Below are 14,293 nucleotides of genomic sequence, written 5' to 3' on the forward strand. Positions count from 1 at the left end.
TGTTTTAAGAAATAGCGGCAGGGGTTTAAGTGTGATCATGATGGATAATTCCAGAGTCTAATTCTCAATCTGGCGTTGTCCGTGTGGGCTGGGAAGTATTTGTTTGAGACTGTGATCGTATTTGGTTGTGGCTGTTCCATAAAAGGTAGAAGTTGAATGAAGTAGGAGGTAGGAATATAAATCCGCATGCATCGTTTATGATTTTCATCCTTGATTTTTTATCCCCTTATCCGCTTATCTTCTTATCCGCTCATCCCTTATCTACTGGCCATACTTGGTAAGTGAATGAATGAATGCTTTTAGATATCAATACGAATACATGCATAGACTTGAACTTGAACATTTTAACCAAGCTAAATATGCCCATTTACGTACATCATATCGTAGATCGTAACTGGTAGCTTATTTTTTTTTTTAAAAAAAAAAACCTCTTTAACACAATTATTTTATTCCAAATCTCGATTAAGTCATTCAAAACTCAATACATCTAATGTACCTACCTAATTAAGTGTGATGGATAATTACAGTTGCCTCCCTTACAGTTAACTACCGGTGCCATATATCTTAATATATGACTTGCCTAGGTGGGGTTACTCTAAATCATCGCCTCAAATGCTTGTGTTATGCGACCTTAATAGGACCGCCCTACAACATTGGTGCCTATCAGCTAGGGGGGAAACTTTCAAGTGGATGGGTCCCCATGTAAAGTTCCCGCTAACGGGTACCAGTAAACGCGCCGGGTAGGAAACAGCCCTGGAGTACTGGAGTGGACCAACATTATTCCAGGTCTAAGATAAACCCTGCAGGTGGGTTCTGCGCCACGTGGGATAAAGCACCTAGGAACAGTAAAAACTCCAGATCTCCATTCTCCATTCCCTGCCTTCTCCAATGTCCAACCTCCACTGCCTCCAGCCCAATTCTAGAACTTCATCAGTCCGCACTCCAGCTATGATCGTCATTCTAGGTACATACATACCTCCTATCAGTTCGTACGTTTGTACTACTAGACATGTACGACCTAATTATATCATTCTAATCTTTTGATTACGCTTCACTGTGGCTTATTTCCGTAACGTACACTCTCGTCGCAATATCCTATCTCAAAGGATTCTTCCTTGCAGCGGCGTTCCCTCTTGTTAACTGCACTTAAGCACCCCCCTATACTTAGTACCTATGGCCCTTACCTAGCCACAGCCAGGAGTTGGCTATCAAAGCTGACAACTTTTCATCTCACCATCCATATAACATGCCATGGTATTATCCCCCTTCGCCCGGGAAACATACCTGCTTCCGATACTGTTCTATCATATCTCCTTGTATAGGACATGGTAGAAGATAATTGGACCTCAACGGGTCGCTCGGTCGGTCTGGCCGCACCCTCTAAGCGATGAGAAATCGGACCTCCGGTCTATTATCGTATAGATCCCAAGCAAAATGCGCTGGGCCAAATTACACATGCACGCCGACTACCAAGCCTGGTTTTATTATTCAGGTGGATGTAACTGATTACAGAACAGATTGGCGTTGTGGACGCTTGAAAGTGTTTCCTTGCTAGTGCAGTATGCAAGCCCGATGCTTCCTTTACTGACGGGACACGCTCATTGGCTTGATCACTATCTCTCAGATTCATTCTTACCCGGATCGAGGGTCAGTTTCATCTGCATGTAGGGCATGGTTTCGGTTTAACCTGGATAGGTTCCAAGCCTCGTAGCGTTCCAATTTCCCGCGGAAACAATTGAGTTACGAGCCATCACGGCTACGCAAAACCACACGATGCTCTAGACCAGAATTCAGCTCCTAGCTTCTCCACATATGGCTGTCAAACCCGAGTTTACTCGACCATTGGTTCCGTTACGATCAAAAGTTCTCGAGCGATGATCAAATGCATCGATGTTCATACCATCGCCCTCCAGATACGCACGCCCAGGTGCGGTAGCCTCTAGAATGATGAACGCCAAGCCGGTGAAGAGTCAATAGACAATATCTTGTCAACGACCGTTCAAACCACCTTACAAATCACCACTAGAACTACGTACCTTCATATACCTAAGGCACCAAGATTCGGCGTATAGATGCAAGCTAATCTTACATCATACGGAAACAACCACAAACCACGGTACCTAGTAGTCTGACAGTCCGGGCGATCCTGCCCCATGCCCATGCCCATGCCCATGCTTGAGCATAATTCGACATTCTACGGTATGCCTAAAAAGTACAGATACTTGTAGTATTCCAGGTTTGTCTTCAGGGAGGTGGCAATCCACGCAGATCGAGAGATGCATACTACGAAGATCCATAACTTAATCTGTCTCGATTTACTTTTTGTCGATTTCATCAAATCATACCTTGCATGTAGGAAGACCATTTGAAATGCAGATAGATTTTGGTTATAATAATCTATTATGAGGAACGTTCTGCTAATCATAAAAGCCTCGTTCAGAGGTAGCCTCGTATCGGCGACGTCGAACGTCGAAGATGGCGTCCCATATGTAATCTTCACCTCAGCCATTCATGCCCGTCTCGGACTCGGATCAAAGGAAAACCCCAGATTGGGGGACGTTGTCAAAAAAATTCTGTTGTTTCCGTGGGGACTCCAGCCAATCTGTCTAGCGGGCTCGCTTCCATAGCTTACGAAATGCCAATGCCGAATTCTGCATGTCGACTTATCGGAAGCCCCAGTCAGAAAGATAGAATGCTTAGCTAAGTCAAGTTAAGCATCCCTAATAAGCTGAGAAGAACCATAGAAGATTTTTCGTGTAACGCCCAGGAACAGCGCCCCCTTGCTAGGTCTCATCGAGCCAAACTTCTGCAAGCTTAGATCTCTCCCGCGGGGCCGAGACGAAACCCAGGACGTTATCCAAGACTTTCAGCCTTAAGGCTGGCGACACGGGTTCTTAGACCTCCTCGGGGTGACTAATTATCCCGCCGATGCGACGAAAAAGCTCAATGTCGCCTAGGTTGATGAAACCCTAACGGCCGTTGGCTTCGGGAAGTACCTAGCGCTACTACGTCAATTACCTAGTAAAACCAAATCACAGTTAGATAAGGGACTCGAGTGGCTGATGGTGTTGCGGAATGAATGCCGCCCAGTTAGATCCCGCGACGATGTCATCTCGTATTACCAAAGTTCGAGACCGTTGTCCCCAATATTCAGTTCAGGCACCAGTGATATCCATGGAGAAGGGTCCGAGACGCGCATACTACTCAGATATGCATGTGAAATTCCCGACTGGCTGGCTCGACCAGGCGGTGGGTTTTGAGGATCACCACAAACGCATGTAGGATTGCGGCGCGCTCCTTTTTACCCAATTCACTCTAAACCATACATACATCGGCAAAGTCAGCTTACATGATCTTGGCAACATCTGTTTCAACAACATTCTAGTACCTAGATACCGATCTAAATTCGAGTAGTATCATACTATTACGGTATATGACCTTATAGTCAGTTAATTTCAATATGTACGCTATGTGAGTTTTTCCAATTCTCCTGTACACCCAACATGTAACCGCATTAAACCACCAAACTGACCAAGTATGATAAAAATATAGTCCCGAAAACAACTTGCTAAGCTGTGAAGTCCGTCTGTATGTCCGTCTGTCCGTAAAATAGCAACGCCGTAATAATTATAAAACCATTAATCCTTTCGGCACTTAAGCCGGGGTATGTAGGGGGGGTGCCAACACCTAGGTATCTATGTAGGACTAGAAAATATTCCGATAAAAAAGTTAGGAAAGGCCCTTTGTTTCCCTACGTCGAACATCGCACAAGAACTCCCTAGCGCGCGTGCGCTCCGCCTCACCTCTACTCAGCTTGACGCTGTGTACAGAGATCTACACCGCCAAGGTTAGCCAGCAACATCAAAATCACTAGCGAATCTAACCGACGTCGTGAGAGACTTACCCTGTGTATTCCGTCGGTGGCACCGTAACGAAGCCATCCGTGTTATCCCAATCCTCGTTTCCGGCGGCGTTGCCTGTCGTCGGTATGCCCATAGCGTCGCAGGCGTCGATGTGGTCCTGGGGGATCGTGTAGTTTCGCAGCTTGTCGGGGGCCTCGAGCAAGGTTGCACTTAGACCCATCTCGACGTGCCACTCGACATGGCAGTGAAACAGGAAAACACCCGGATTGTCGGCCTTGATGCGAAACACAGCGTACGATTTTGAGTTCACGGCGATGGTGTCTCGCCTCGGTGGCACATCGTTAATGGCCACGTCGGCGGACCAGTTCCCCGCCTCGCTTTCCGGACGCGCGAGGACCTGGAACTGGTGCCCGTGCAGGTGGAACGGGTGGATCGCGTCGTTGTTGTTGTTGATTATTATCTCGATCACGTCGCCGTACTCGGCGATGAAAGGGTTCACCTGCCCGTACGCAGCGGTCTGGGTGTTGTTCTCTCCTAAGGAAGATGCCGAATACAACGCTGGAACCTTCTGCGGAATGTACATCGTGTCGTTGAAACATGCCCTGGGATACCCATTGACATCGTGGCAGTAGTCGAAAAACAGGATCCACTGTTTATCGACGGGGCCGTACACCTCTTCATCGTCCTCCGGGGCGAAGGTAGCATCGTCGAAGGGCTCGAAAGCTTGGACGTCAAATGTCTCGGTCTTGTCCCCGTCGTCATCCGTGACCAACAGGCCAGTGACGTTAAACAGGAACGAGACTGGTCTCGGAGGGTTTTTGGACGAAAAATCTTGATTCACGTCCAAGGCAACAAGATACGGGTAGTTCCTGTCTGCATCATCGGGGATTGTGATCAGGACATCTGTCCGCTGGGCGGCGGATATGCGCAGTTGCTGCACGGACGTCCTCTGCACATACGAAGCGTCGATTGCAATGACATCCATGTCAAAGTCTGCAAATGTTATGAAGGTGGAGAACATAGCGGACCAGTTAATCATCCGGATGCGATACGTCTTGCCCGCCTCAACGGGGATGTGACCATCACCCCCGTCATTGATTAGAGTGCTATTAGGCAGCGGAGGAGCAAATTGCGTATTATTGGGCTGGATCATAGTCTGCAGCAATGTTGGCGTCTGATCACGGTACCTGCGCGATGTGTAAGCGGGTCTAGAAAAGGAAAAATAATCGCCATTGGAATTAATAATATCGAGGCGTTAGGCTTACCAATCAGACAGTGTAAGGATGACTTCCTCGTCGTAGTCGTCTTCGTACGGGTCGTCGGGGTCATGAATAATCAGCGGCCCGCGGAGGCCGTCTGGATACTGCCCCATACTATGCGAATGATCTTCCCCATTATTATTAGCAAGTGGAAACAACCCGGCCGCTTCCAGCCTTTCAACTTACACCAATATGTGCCAGGTGCATCGGCCTTTGCCATCTGTTGTCAGCCTCCTATCTTCACGCCCCAACGTACACGAGGTATCACTTACATAGAACCGATATTTGACGGAATAGTCTGGAGGCAGAGGACATTGATTGGTGCCGACGGCGCCGTCCATGTCATTGGAACTTATTTGGTTGATGCCATGGAAGTGGAGACCGGTCGTCTCGTTCCCCAGCTTGTTGTTCAGGTTGACAACGACAAAGTCGCCAACATTGGCCTCGATCTTTGGACATGGCCAAGCATCGTTGATCCCAATAACCGGCCTTTCAAATCCATCTGGACTAGCAGAGACCCAGGTAACGTTCCAGTTGTATGTGACCGTCTTTGCCAGCGACCCTGTGACCTGGGCCAGCGCGGCGAGAAAAGGAAGGTATCCCCTATGCATCGCGCCTGATGAGAACTCTATGTTGACAGGAAAAGTGACATCTAGGAGGGAAGATGGGGTTAGAAACCAAGGCGAGGATTCAAGAAAGATGAAGAGTAAAGAGTGAAACACCTGATGAGCAAGTTTCACGGATCCGGGACACCACCCGAGTCTTTTAAGAGTAAGTCGATGGCGATATTTCGACGGCGAAGCTTCTCATGCTAAAGGATATTCAGGCTTAGTCGTAAGGGAGATACGGGGAAAGAAGGGAACCGCTGCGTAGACCTGCTGCGCTTCATGTTTGAAGAGTTTAACCTTGCAAACTCACGAGAGCAACGTTGACGTAGACTAACAACTTGCATAGCCGCATGCAAGATCGATTATATCGCCTACATCGCCAATTAAAGCTGTCAACTTGACGCGTTGGCGTTGGAATTCAAACGCACGGTCTATATTAGGACCCACGATAATTCTTGTCCCGGAAGTCCGCGACATGGAATGTCGGCTACCAGCATCGCCGTTTTCGAGACGTGACACTTGAAAACAGGCACATGGGACCTATGGAACGAACATTTAAAATACCATTGGCGCTGGCAATATTTACCTTTAAGCCTCTGGAACGGGAGAGGCCGAATAACCGGAGCCGTTAGACTCAGATCGTTAGCGGACTGGGTGTTTCAGACACCGCATTTAAAGATATCGAGGCCAGAGCATAACTTAAAAGGGTCACAATTGAAGGGAAATTTACGCAACCAGGTAGGTCTGTCGTACGAATCGCGGAGTATGGAGGCGCCTCAAACGGAGATCGTACATGATGGTTGCGATTATCTAGATGGATGTTCTAGAACAGAGTGGTAGACGTGGTGAGATGACGCCGGCATGTTATGTATAGATCCAATTACTCCAATGCGAACTCATTAAAGATCCCCAAACTCGCCTATATTAGCTTTATTAGATGGAGGCAATGTCTCACTGCCGACACGCTCAGACAATCAGAGCCTCGTGGCAATTAGGTCATACATTTCGAGGCCCTTACAGTAGTTAGTGCCTATGATGACCCGAACGAACGGTCTCCCGAGCAGATAATCTTATTTTCGGAACATTGAGATAGAGATCTAACAGCCAATAGTGTAGATTTCCAATAACTGCCTGCAGAATAGGGAATCATTGGCCACTGGTATGTAAACATCCGCGCCTACAAGGCATGCATATATATTACTATCCGCGTATTATATACGAACCCAATGGCATGGAATCGAACCCGGTTATCTACGTCATATAAATAACTTACATGATACGAAATGTGAGGTTAAAAATAGATATTCTAGCATCGTGGCTAAAATACAAACTTTGCCCCTATCTCCAGGGAGGTCCATCGCGAACAGATAATTTTATAACTTTCTGTTTTCTCCAAGGAACATAGTTTATTTCAGGCACATACCTTCCGTTTTCATGAAGTGAGATTTCAATCGATGAAAAGTATTTTCAGGCTCATGCAGGGAGTATCAGCCACGAGACGCCGAACGGCGTAACTAACAGAACAGTAAAACGCAATACTCATTCTTAAGGTGAGGGAATTCGAGATCTCGATATAGTTATTTCTATTCTAACTCCGCGAAAGAGTAGCCCCGAAATGCTTCCACGCGACCGAAAACATCGAAACGCCTTAAACTCAGGGGTAGTCAGGATCCGGATGATTCGCCCAAGTCCTCTCGGCCGCCCCAAAAGCCGTCAAGGAGTCCGCATTCGGCTCAAGCTCGAGCACGACAATCTCATTCTCCTCGTCGGCCTTAATCACGGTCCCCGGGAGGTACAACGACTGCTGCGGTCCTACAATCCAATACCGACCCAAGTTGAACCCATTCACCCAGACGTTTCCCTTGACACCATCTGGGACGGATAGAAACGTGTCTAGTGTCATGGGGTCAGATGCATTCCCGCCGTCAACGCGAAACGTGCCGCTGAAGAAGACAGGTGGCGATTCCGCTGCTATCGCTAATGCTTTAGACTCAGGCCTGATCTCTTGAGAGGCAGGAGGCGCATCAAGTGGCAGCGAGTAGATATCCCACCCAGAAACAACTTGCGAACCAACCGTGACATTCCCTACAATACCCTTATATGGGTCCTCGAGCGCGATGAATGTGCCAGATTCCCTCGACCAGTAGTCGACGCGACCAAGATTCTCAACTAGTAGCCGCAGCACATCGCCCGGCTGTAATGACAAACTAACTTCTGCCGGCTTCGCGTACGTGCTATCAATGACACCCTTTTTCGTGCCATTCACATACACAATAACGCGATCCCTGGCCCTATCCCCTGGCTGCAAAACCCCTTGCAGTGTCGTAGTAACCATATGCTCGTAGAGAACCAACCCATAAGCCTGGTCCAACTCCTCCATCGTAACCGGCGCCTCTCTCGCCGTCTTCTCCCCAAGAATATCCACATCAAACAGCGCACCCACCGGCGTTAACGTAAAATTTTGAATCTCGGCCAGTGGCACATTCGCCGGTGGCTCCGGTATGCTTCCCTCAGGGACATACTTCGCAATCGCATCCCTCAAAACATCGTACAACTCCGTCGTGCGTCCGCTCTCATCCAAGGGTGCGCCGTAATCATAGCTCGTAATAAAAGCAGCCGTATAATTCTTCCAAATCGCACCATTGCTAAACCCAAAATTACTGCCTCCATGAAACATATACAAGCTGATAGAACTACCCGCACCGAGCACGAAGTCGAGATCCTCGACATACTGACGGATCAGCGACGGGTTGCCCACCGCCGTAGTATGCGTATTCGCCGACCCCCAGAAGTCCGGGCCAGTGGTGTAGTACTCCCCATCGAGCAACGGCCCGAGCTCCGACTGATCCGTGATATACCGATCCCTCGCCGCAAACCCAGACCTGGGGTCCCCATCAATCGCCGCGAGCACACCCGGCACCTCCCCGCCCGCAAGCGTCCACTCGACGCCTCCATCATTAGTATACAACGGGACCTCGAAAACCCCCCTCAAAACATCCCTCAACGCACGTGTGTACCCATGATCGGTGCCATACGAACCATACTCATTCTCAACCTGCACCATAACCAACGGTCCCCCCCTCGTAACCTGCAACCGTCCCACCTCCCCCGCCAACCTGTCCAAATACCCCTCCGCAGCATCCATAAACGCCTTCCCCCGCGACCTAACCCTCATCCCGTGCACCCGACTCAACCAAGCCGGAAACCCACCCCACTCCCTCTCGCCACAAATATACGGGCCGGGTCTCAGCACCACACTCAACCCCTCCTCGCCCGCGATCTCAAAGAACCGCGCTATGTCATTCTCCCCTTGACCCCCTGTCCACACACCGGGGGTCGGTTCGAGAAGGTTCCAGTACACGTAGCTGAAGACGGTGTTCAGCCCCATCGCGCGCGCCTTGCGGAGCCGGTCTCGCCAGTAGGGCGGGGGGATGCGCTGGGGGTCGATTTGGCCGCCGATGAGGACGTGTGGGGCGCCGTGGAGGAGGAAGGAGGTGCGGTTGTATGTGAAGGCCGGGGCGGGGGCCGAGAGGGTTGGGGTGGGGGATACGGCCTGTGTTAGGGGCAGGAGGGGGAGGAGACATGTTAAGAGGGAGTGGTACCAATGCATTTCGTGGGTATATGTCGTCCTTCAAGTTGATGTAGGGGAAAAGATGGAATAGCCATCAAAACTCGAAGGTGAATATTACATTCTCGCCGGGTGGTCGACGCATAGCCGACATATTATACGAGCCGGCTAGGTAGGGACAAGCTCCATCGTGTTCCCCGCATTAGCTATCTAAGAAGCTTGATGGTTGAAAGAACGTTACATTCTGTTAAGAACCTGCTAGATACGAGATTCGCGGGAAAATAAGAGCGGTTATCTGGCTTAGTTCCAAAATCATTGTTGTATCGTAGATATCATGGGCTTGGCTAAACAGGGAAGGAATAAATTCAAGGTCAAAACCAACCTTGGAACTTTTTGGTTTTTGGGGGTTATGAAAAATGCCCCGCGCCTATTGAATTGTGCTATCCCCTGACCCTTCTAGATACTGGTAATCTACACATGCTATGGCAGGTTTAGGTGTCAGCTGTGTAACATAAGGGATAGTCTCTCTTAACCCCGCGGAGCCATTTTATTCATCCAGGGTTAGGGGTTAGGGTTACTACTTACTAATCCTTACTAACCCCAAGATACCAGACAACCCTGAAAGACAACCAAGATATTTCTAAAAATTTGGATTAAATCGCGATATACTCGCTAAACAGAATTTATAGATCTAATTGGCGGGAACGCAGCCCTTCTATTCACCCATTTTATATGCCTCGCGAATCCCAGCCCGTTAAGAGCTTCTATTCGGGCAACCTCGTCACATCGTGCAGTCTCGTACGAAACAACGTCATCAGCTATCATCATAAACAGGACCAGATTTTCTAGCCAACTAGGACGACACATCGAATATACGTTCGACGCCCTTCCACTCCCCCTTGGCTCTCTCTTCCCAGTAGCCTTCCTTACCAAGCTTCAACTTCCACAATTCCTCTCCATCAGGCGCCTCCGGTACCTTAACAAACCACTTCGGCTTGTATTGTTCGCCTGATTCCTCCAAATCTCTTCTCCTCGCGCGTTGCGCTTCTTCGAGTAGAACCTTCGACTCCTCAGCTTCGTCGAGTCTGCCCTCTTCCGCCAAGCGTTGGTCAGGACGTAATCGGGTATCCGTAGGCGGAAGCCGGCCCTTCTCAATCGGTGTTGTCTCGTTGAGTGTGGCGCTGAATGTGGTCAGGCCATAAGTATTTGGCGCGTTGGGAACAACTTGGCCAGCCTTCCATATTTCATTTTTAGTTGGTTTGCCGCCTTCCACGACGTAGAGTGACGTGGTCCAGTTGCCTGTGAGGCCAGCTCCCATTGAGGAGCCGCTTGCATCGCAGCAATCGACCTCGACCTCTTCGCTTCGACCGCCAAACATGCCCTTGGTTTTGAATTCAATGTTGGCCTTTGCCCCTGTAGAGTCGTTGGAAACCGTCATTATCCCGACCGGCTCAACGTACTTTTCACCCATGACGACATTTCGTAAAAACATGGTAGCCATATTCCATGAATAGAGTTCGTCGGTGCCATCTAGTAATCGTAGCGCTAGACGAACTCTTCCTTCGGTATTCAACTCTGCACTCTTGCCCCAGAACTTTTGAGACGGAGCAGGGCTCTGCGTCAATGACCAGGACGCCGCATCTGCATGCATAGCAAGTCGAACCGGTCGATGTGTGACCTTTTCAACTAAAAGCCTGAATCCTCCAGGCACTTCGCTTTCGGTTCGAAGCAATTCAAAAGTTTCACCTAATAGAGGATTGAAAGGTTTACGCATAGCGCGCTCCTTGATACGGTTGACGCTGAAGTGCGAAATGGCAAAGGCTGTGACAAGTAATAGACGGTCCTTCGGGGACTTTTGCTGCGATGCTTTGTCCAGAAGTTGAGCATATTCTAGCTGTTCTGCAACCCGCTGGAGAGCAGAGATGGGCTCATTGGAAGAAACCGGCATACTGATCGTGCTTAGATCCTTGCCTACGTTCTTGCGGAAGAAGGCGATCAGGCTTGGTGGAGGTACAGTGGCTGGAGGGATGGTCTTTCGGCGGTCGACCGCAATGTCAACGGGTAACGGATGCAAAGATTTAGGCCTTATAGGGAATAAAGCCGCGGCACCGCTGGCTCCGGCGGTATCTTCTTCCTCCTGTATGGTTGAGACGGAGGAAGAATCATCGATTGTAGCTTCGTCAGCTTCCGATCCATGGGAATCTTCGTCGCTCCCATGACGGTCAATCATCATGACTTGGGGCCTACTTTCCATCTCGCCACCCTCGGCATCAAAGAACTCATCAGTTGACGCCGTCGATTCAAAACTCTTCCTAGATGTAGCAGAAGCGGGGATTGGAATACGTCTTCTTTTACTATTAGCAAGTACCTTAGTAAACTCCGTAACAACCGAATCTAGATCGTTAAGAAGTGCCGTGCAGTGTTCATGCGTCTTATCACTTCCTTGTTCAGGGTTACTAGACTTTCGCATTCCATTCGGCTTCACTGCACCTACCGATCCCGGTGTGGGAACAGCCAATGCCGAAGAGAGGGGTGGCGTCATTGTATCTGGCGCTAGGGGTGAAGCACTCGGCTTGCGTTTCCAGAACGGGCGTTTATCTTGTGTTGCCGGCGCTGCTGGGGCAAAATAGCCGTCGCTATTCTCCGACATTGCCGGCGACGCTTGTGACAGGTGCGAACTCTCGGGGCGTGGCGGTTGTTTTTGTGCCGCCGTGTCCTTAACTAAACGGCGCAGAGCATCTCGCGTGCCAACAATGCGACTGACCAAGGTTTCGACTTGTTGCCATTCTCGGTCCTCTTCGTGGTTCATGTGAGATGGGTTGGGATTGGGTTGCGACGGAGTAGCTACGGTAAGTTGTTCAGGAGCAGACTCCTCGTGCACCGGGTCCAAACCCCTTGCGATCCTGCTAGCCTTTTCTAAAGCGTGCGCCCATTCGTTGAATTCCTTGGCACTGGCCGCTCGTAGATGCCAGATCTCAGCACCGGAATCAATGTTTATCTCTCTCCTCCGTTCGTCTGCGGCGATTGCCGCAAGACTAAGCGGAATTGCGCCTCTAAGTGCAGAGGATTGCCTATTGTGATAATATGACATCGTACAGGATGAATAGTCCAGGGAAAAGAATCTACGGGCATAACCCTGGCCCTTCTTCCTCCTTCTTTTTAGAAGAATGCCCGTATATGTAGACGAAGTTACCGTTCCGTCACTACGAGCACTTATCGATTTGGCCCGTTGACCTCGGCCGGTATGATTTGGTAGGCTCTCGGTAGAATCGGCTGCAGTGATCCCTTGACTTGGACTATGCTTTCCTAGACTAGTCCTGCTCGAGTTTGAATGGGAGCCGCCTTGGAGATTTGGAAGATAGTGGGCTCCCTGTGGTGGAGCGCCGGTAGGATAGGTAAGGAGCACAAATGTTGCCGTCTTGGAGGTTTGTTTCGAGAAGGTGTTGTCGAATATTAAACCGTACATTCCTCCATGGGACTTCAGGACGTCCCATGTTCCCATAGATACTTTGTCTGCTTCGCATTTGCCGAGCCATTTTATAGGAATGAACCCCTTATTGGCTAGTTGTTCTTGTGCAGTACTAGCATCTTTCTTGCCAAAGCCTTTCTTCCCTTGACTTCCACTACCATCGACATGTTCAACCGAGGCGTTCAAGCTGTCCAAGGTTGAGCTATTATTCGTTGCGCCGGAGCCGGGGTGTTTTACGATGCCGAAGTTACTAATAAAACGCATCGGAGTTAGTATCTTGATCAATTGTACCAGTAGTTGGGTGATTTGGAAAAAGGACATTCAACTCACATTGACTTCTTATGGGGCTGGACACTCCACGAGATCGTTTGGCCTTCGTCAACTTTGACCCATCGCACAATATAGGACTGTTTGGATTAATGTCAGCTCTTTACGATTGTAGAATACCTCCCTATAACAGAACGAACATACCTTGCTGTGAATTTCTAGCTGCTCAATTCCAGCCATTTTTAAAGTTAGTAGTAATTGGTGGTGACTAGTAAGTGAATTACTCCCAGTTTATCTGCAACATTGCCATTTATTAGGAAAAAGGAATGAGGAAGAAGTTGTGGTTATATTGTGTTGAGGCAGTGAAGTAATCTGTCTGCCTGTTCTTCCTGCTGTAAGATAGCTGGATCCGACCCAGCCACACAACAAGAACAGCGGTGGTTGGCAGATGGCAATTGGCAGTTGGCGGTGGGAATCAGGCGTGATTCGATGCTCACCTCAACTTTTTATGTCGTTGCCAATCTTGGTTCCGCCCAATTGTGAATGGGAAAAAGATGAGGTTTAACCATTCACTTGGTAAATGTGGAAAGAATCCATGTACATTTGTCATTCATACGTACTACGTATCCATCCGAACCACGAAATACGGAAGTAACGGGCGCGCCTTATCAGTACAAGCTACGCACCTGCCTACCTCCCACGGGTTACGTAGCTACCTGCGCATTGGCCAACATTGAATTTACGGTGGAGTTCTTCACAAGCTGACAGGCTAGGCTGACAGCTGTGGCGCAGTAATCCACTAGGTTAAAGGTTAAGTGGGATTACCTAATTGTTCAAGCCCCGTAAGTCTACCCCTATTTTCAATATAGATGAGCCAAGTTAGTTTATGAGTATAGATGTATTCAAATAAGGATTGTCTTTTATAGCATGAAAGATACTAGAAGTGTAGTGCTTTGAGGCCAGCGGCATCAATTCTGCTTGTTGTTTTGAATGACTGTGACAAACTAACATATTAGTCAAATTTTATATCGTGCCCGAAAATATAATATACCAATCACGATATTTGCATTTGAACATTTTTCAAGATATCACAACCTAGAGTGCAACACTCGCTCAAATTATGGAAATTCTAGGTCGTGGACACGTAAATATATAGAATACCTCCAATCACTAATTCTTAGAGCTAATAATCATGAATTCCTAGGTAAAGAATATCATCTTCGTTATGAAACTTATTGATATTTTTATCATTATATGCC

At 48.7% G+C, this 14,293-nt stretch overlaps 3 protein-coding genes across 3 annotated transcripts; all 3 read right to left on the minus strand.

Annotated features, from left to right (window-relative positions):
- Window positions 1-3,900: 3,900 nt before the first annotated feature.
- Window positions 3,901-5,733, minus strand: GGS22DRAFT_181558 (putative ferroxidase; the record flags this gene model as incomplete). Its single annotated transcript, XM_047963874.1, has 4 exons — window positions 3,901-5,050; window positions 5,129-5,249; window positions 5,309-5,333; window positions 5,395-5,733. 4 exons carry the CDS (start codon window positions 5,731-5,733, stop codon window positions 3,901-3,903), a joined length of 1,635 nt encoding a protein of 544 aa, XP_047815636.1.
- Window positions 5,734-7,181: 1,448 nt separating this feature from the next.
- GGS22DRAFT_171950 (glycosyl hydrolases family 35-domain-containing protein) lies at window positions 7,182-8,833 on the minus strand. The gene has a single exon (XM_047962685.1). The coding sequence runs from the start codon at window positions 8,792-8,794 to the stop codon at window positions 7,385-7,387; it is 1,410 nt and encodes a 469-aa protein (XP_047815637.1). The 5' UTR covers window positions 8,795-8,833; the 3' UTR covers window positions 7,182-7,384.
- Window positions 8,834-9,933: 1,100 nt separating this feature from the next.
- On the minus strand, window positions 9,934-13,691 carry GGS22DRAFT_171953 (Oxysterol-binding protein-domain-containing protein). The gene is made up of 3 exons (XM_047962686.1): window positions 13,239-13,691; window positions 13,098-13,174; window positions 9,934-13,017 (listed from the first exon to the last, which is right to left on the minus strand). Exons 1-3 carry the CDS (start codon window positions 13,272-13,274, stop codon window positions 10,152-10,154), a joined length of 2,979 nt encoding a protein of 992 aa, XP_047815638.1. The 5' UTR covers window positions 13,275-13,691; the 3' UTR covers window positions 9,934-10,151.
- Between the last annotated feature and the right edge of the window lie 602 nt (window positions 13,692-14,293).

Source organism: Annulohypoxylon maeteangense (genome assembly GCF_022496945.1).
Source record: "Annulohypoxylon maeteangense strain CBS 123835 unplaced genomic scaffold GGS22scaffold_18, whole genome shotgun sequence".
Taxonomy (NCBI): Eukaryota; Fungi; Ascomycota; class Sordariomycetes; order Xylariales; family Hypoxylaceae; genus Annulohypoxylon; species Annulohypoxylon maeteangense.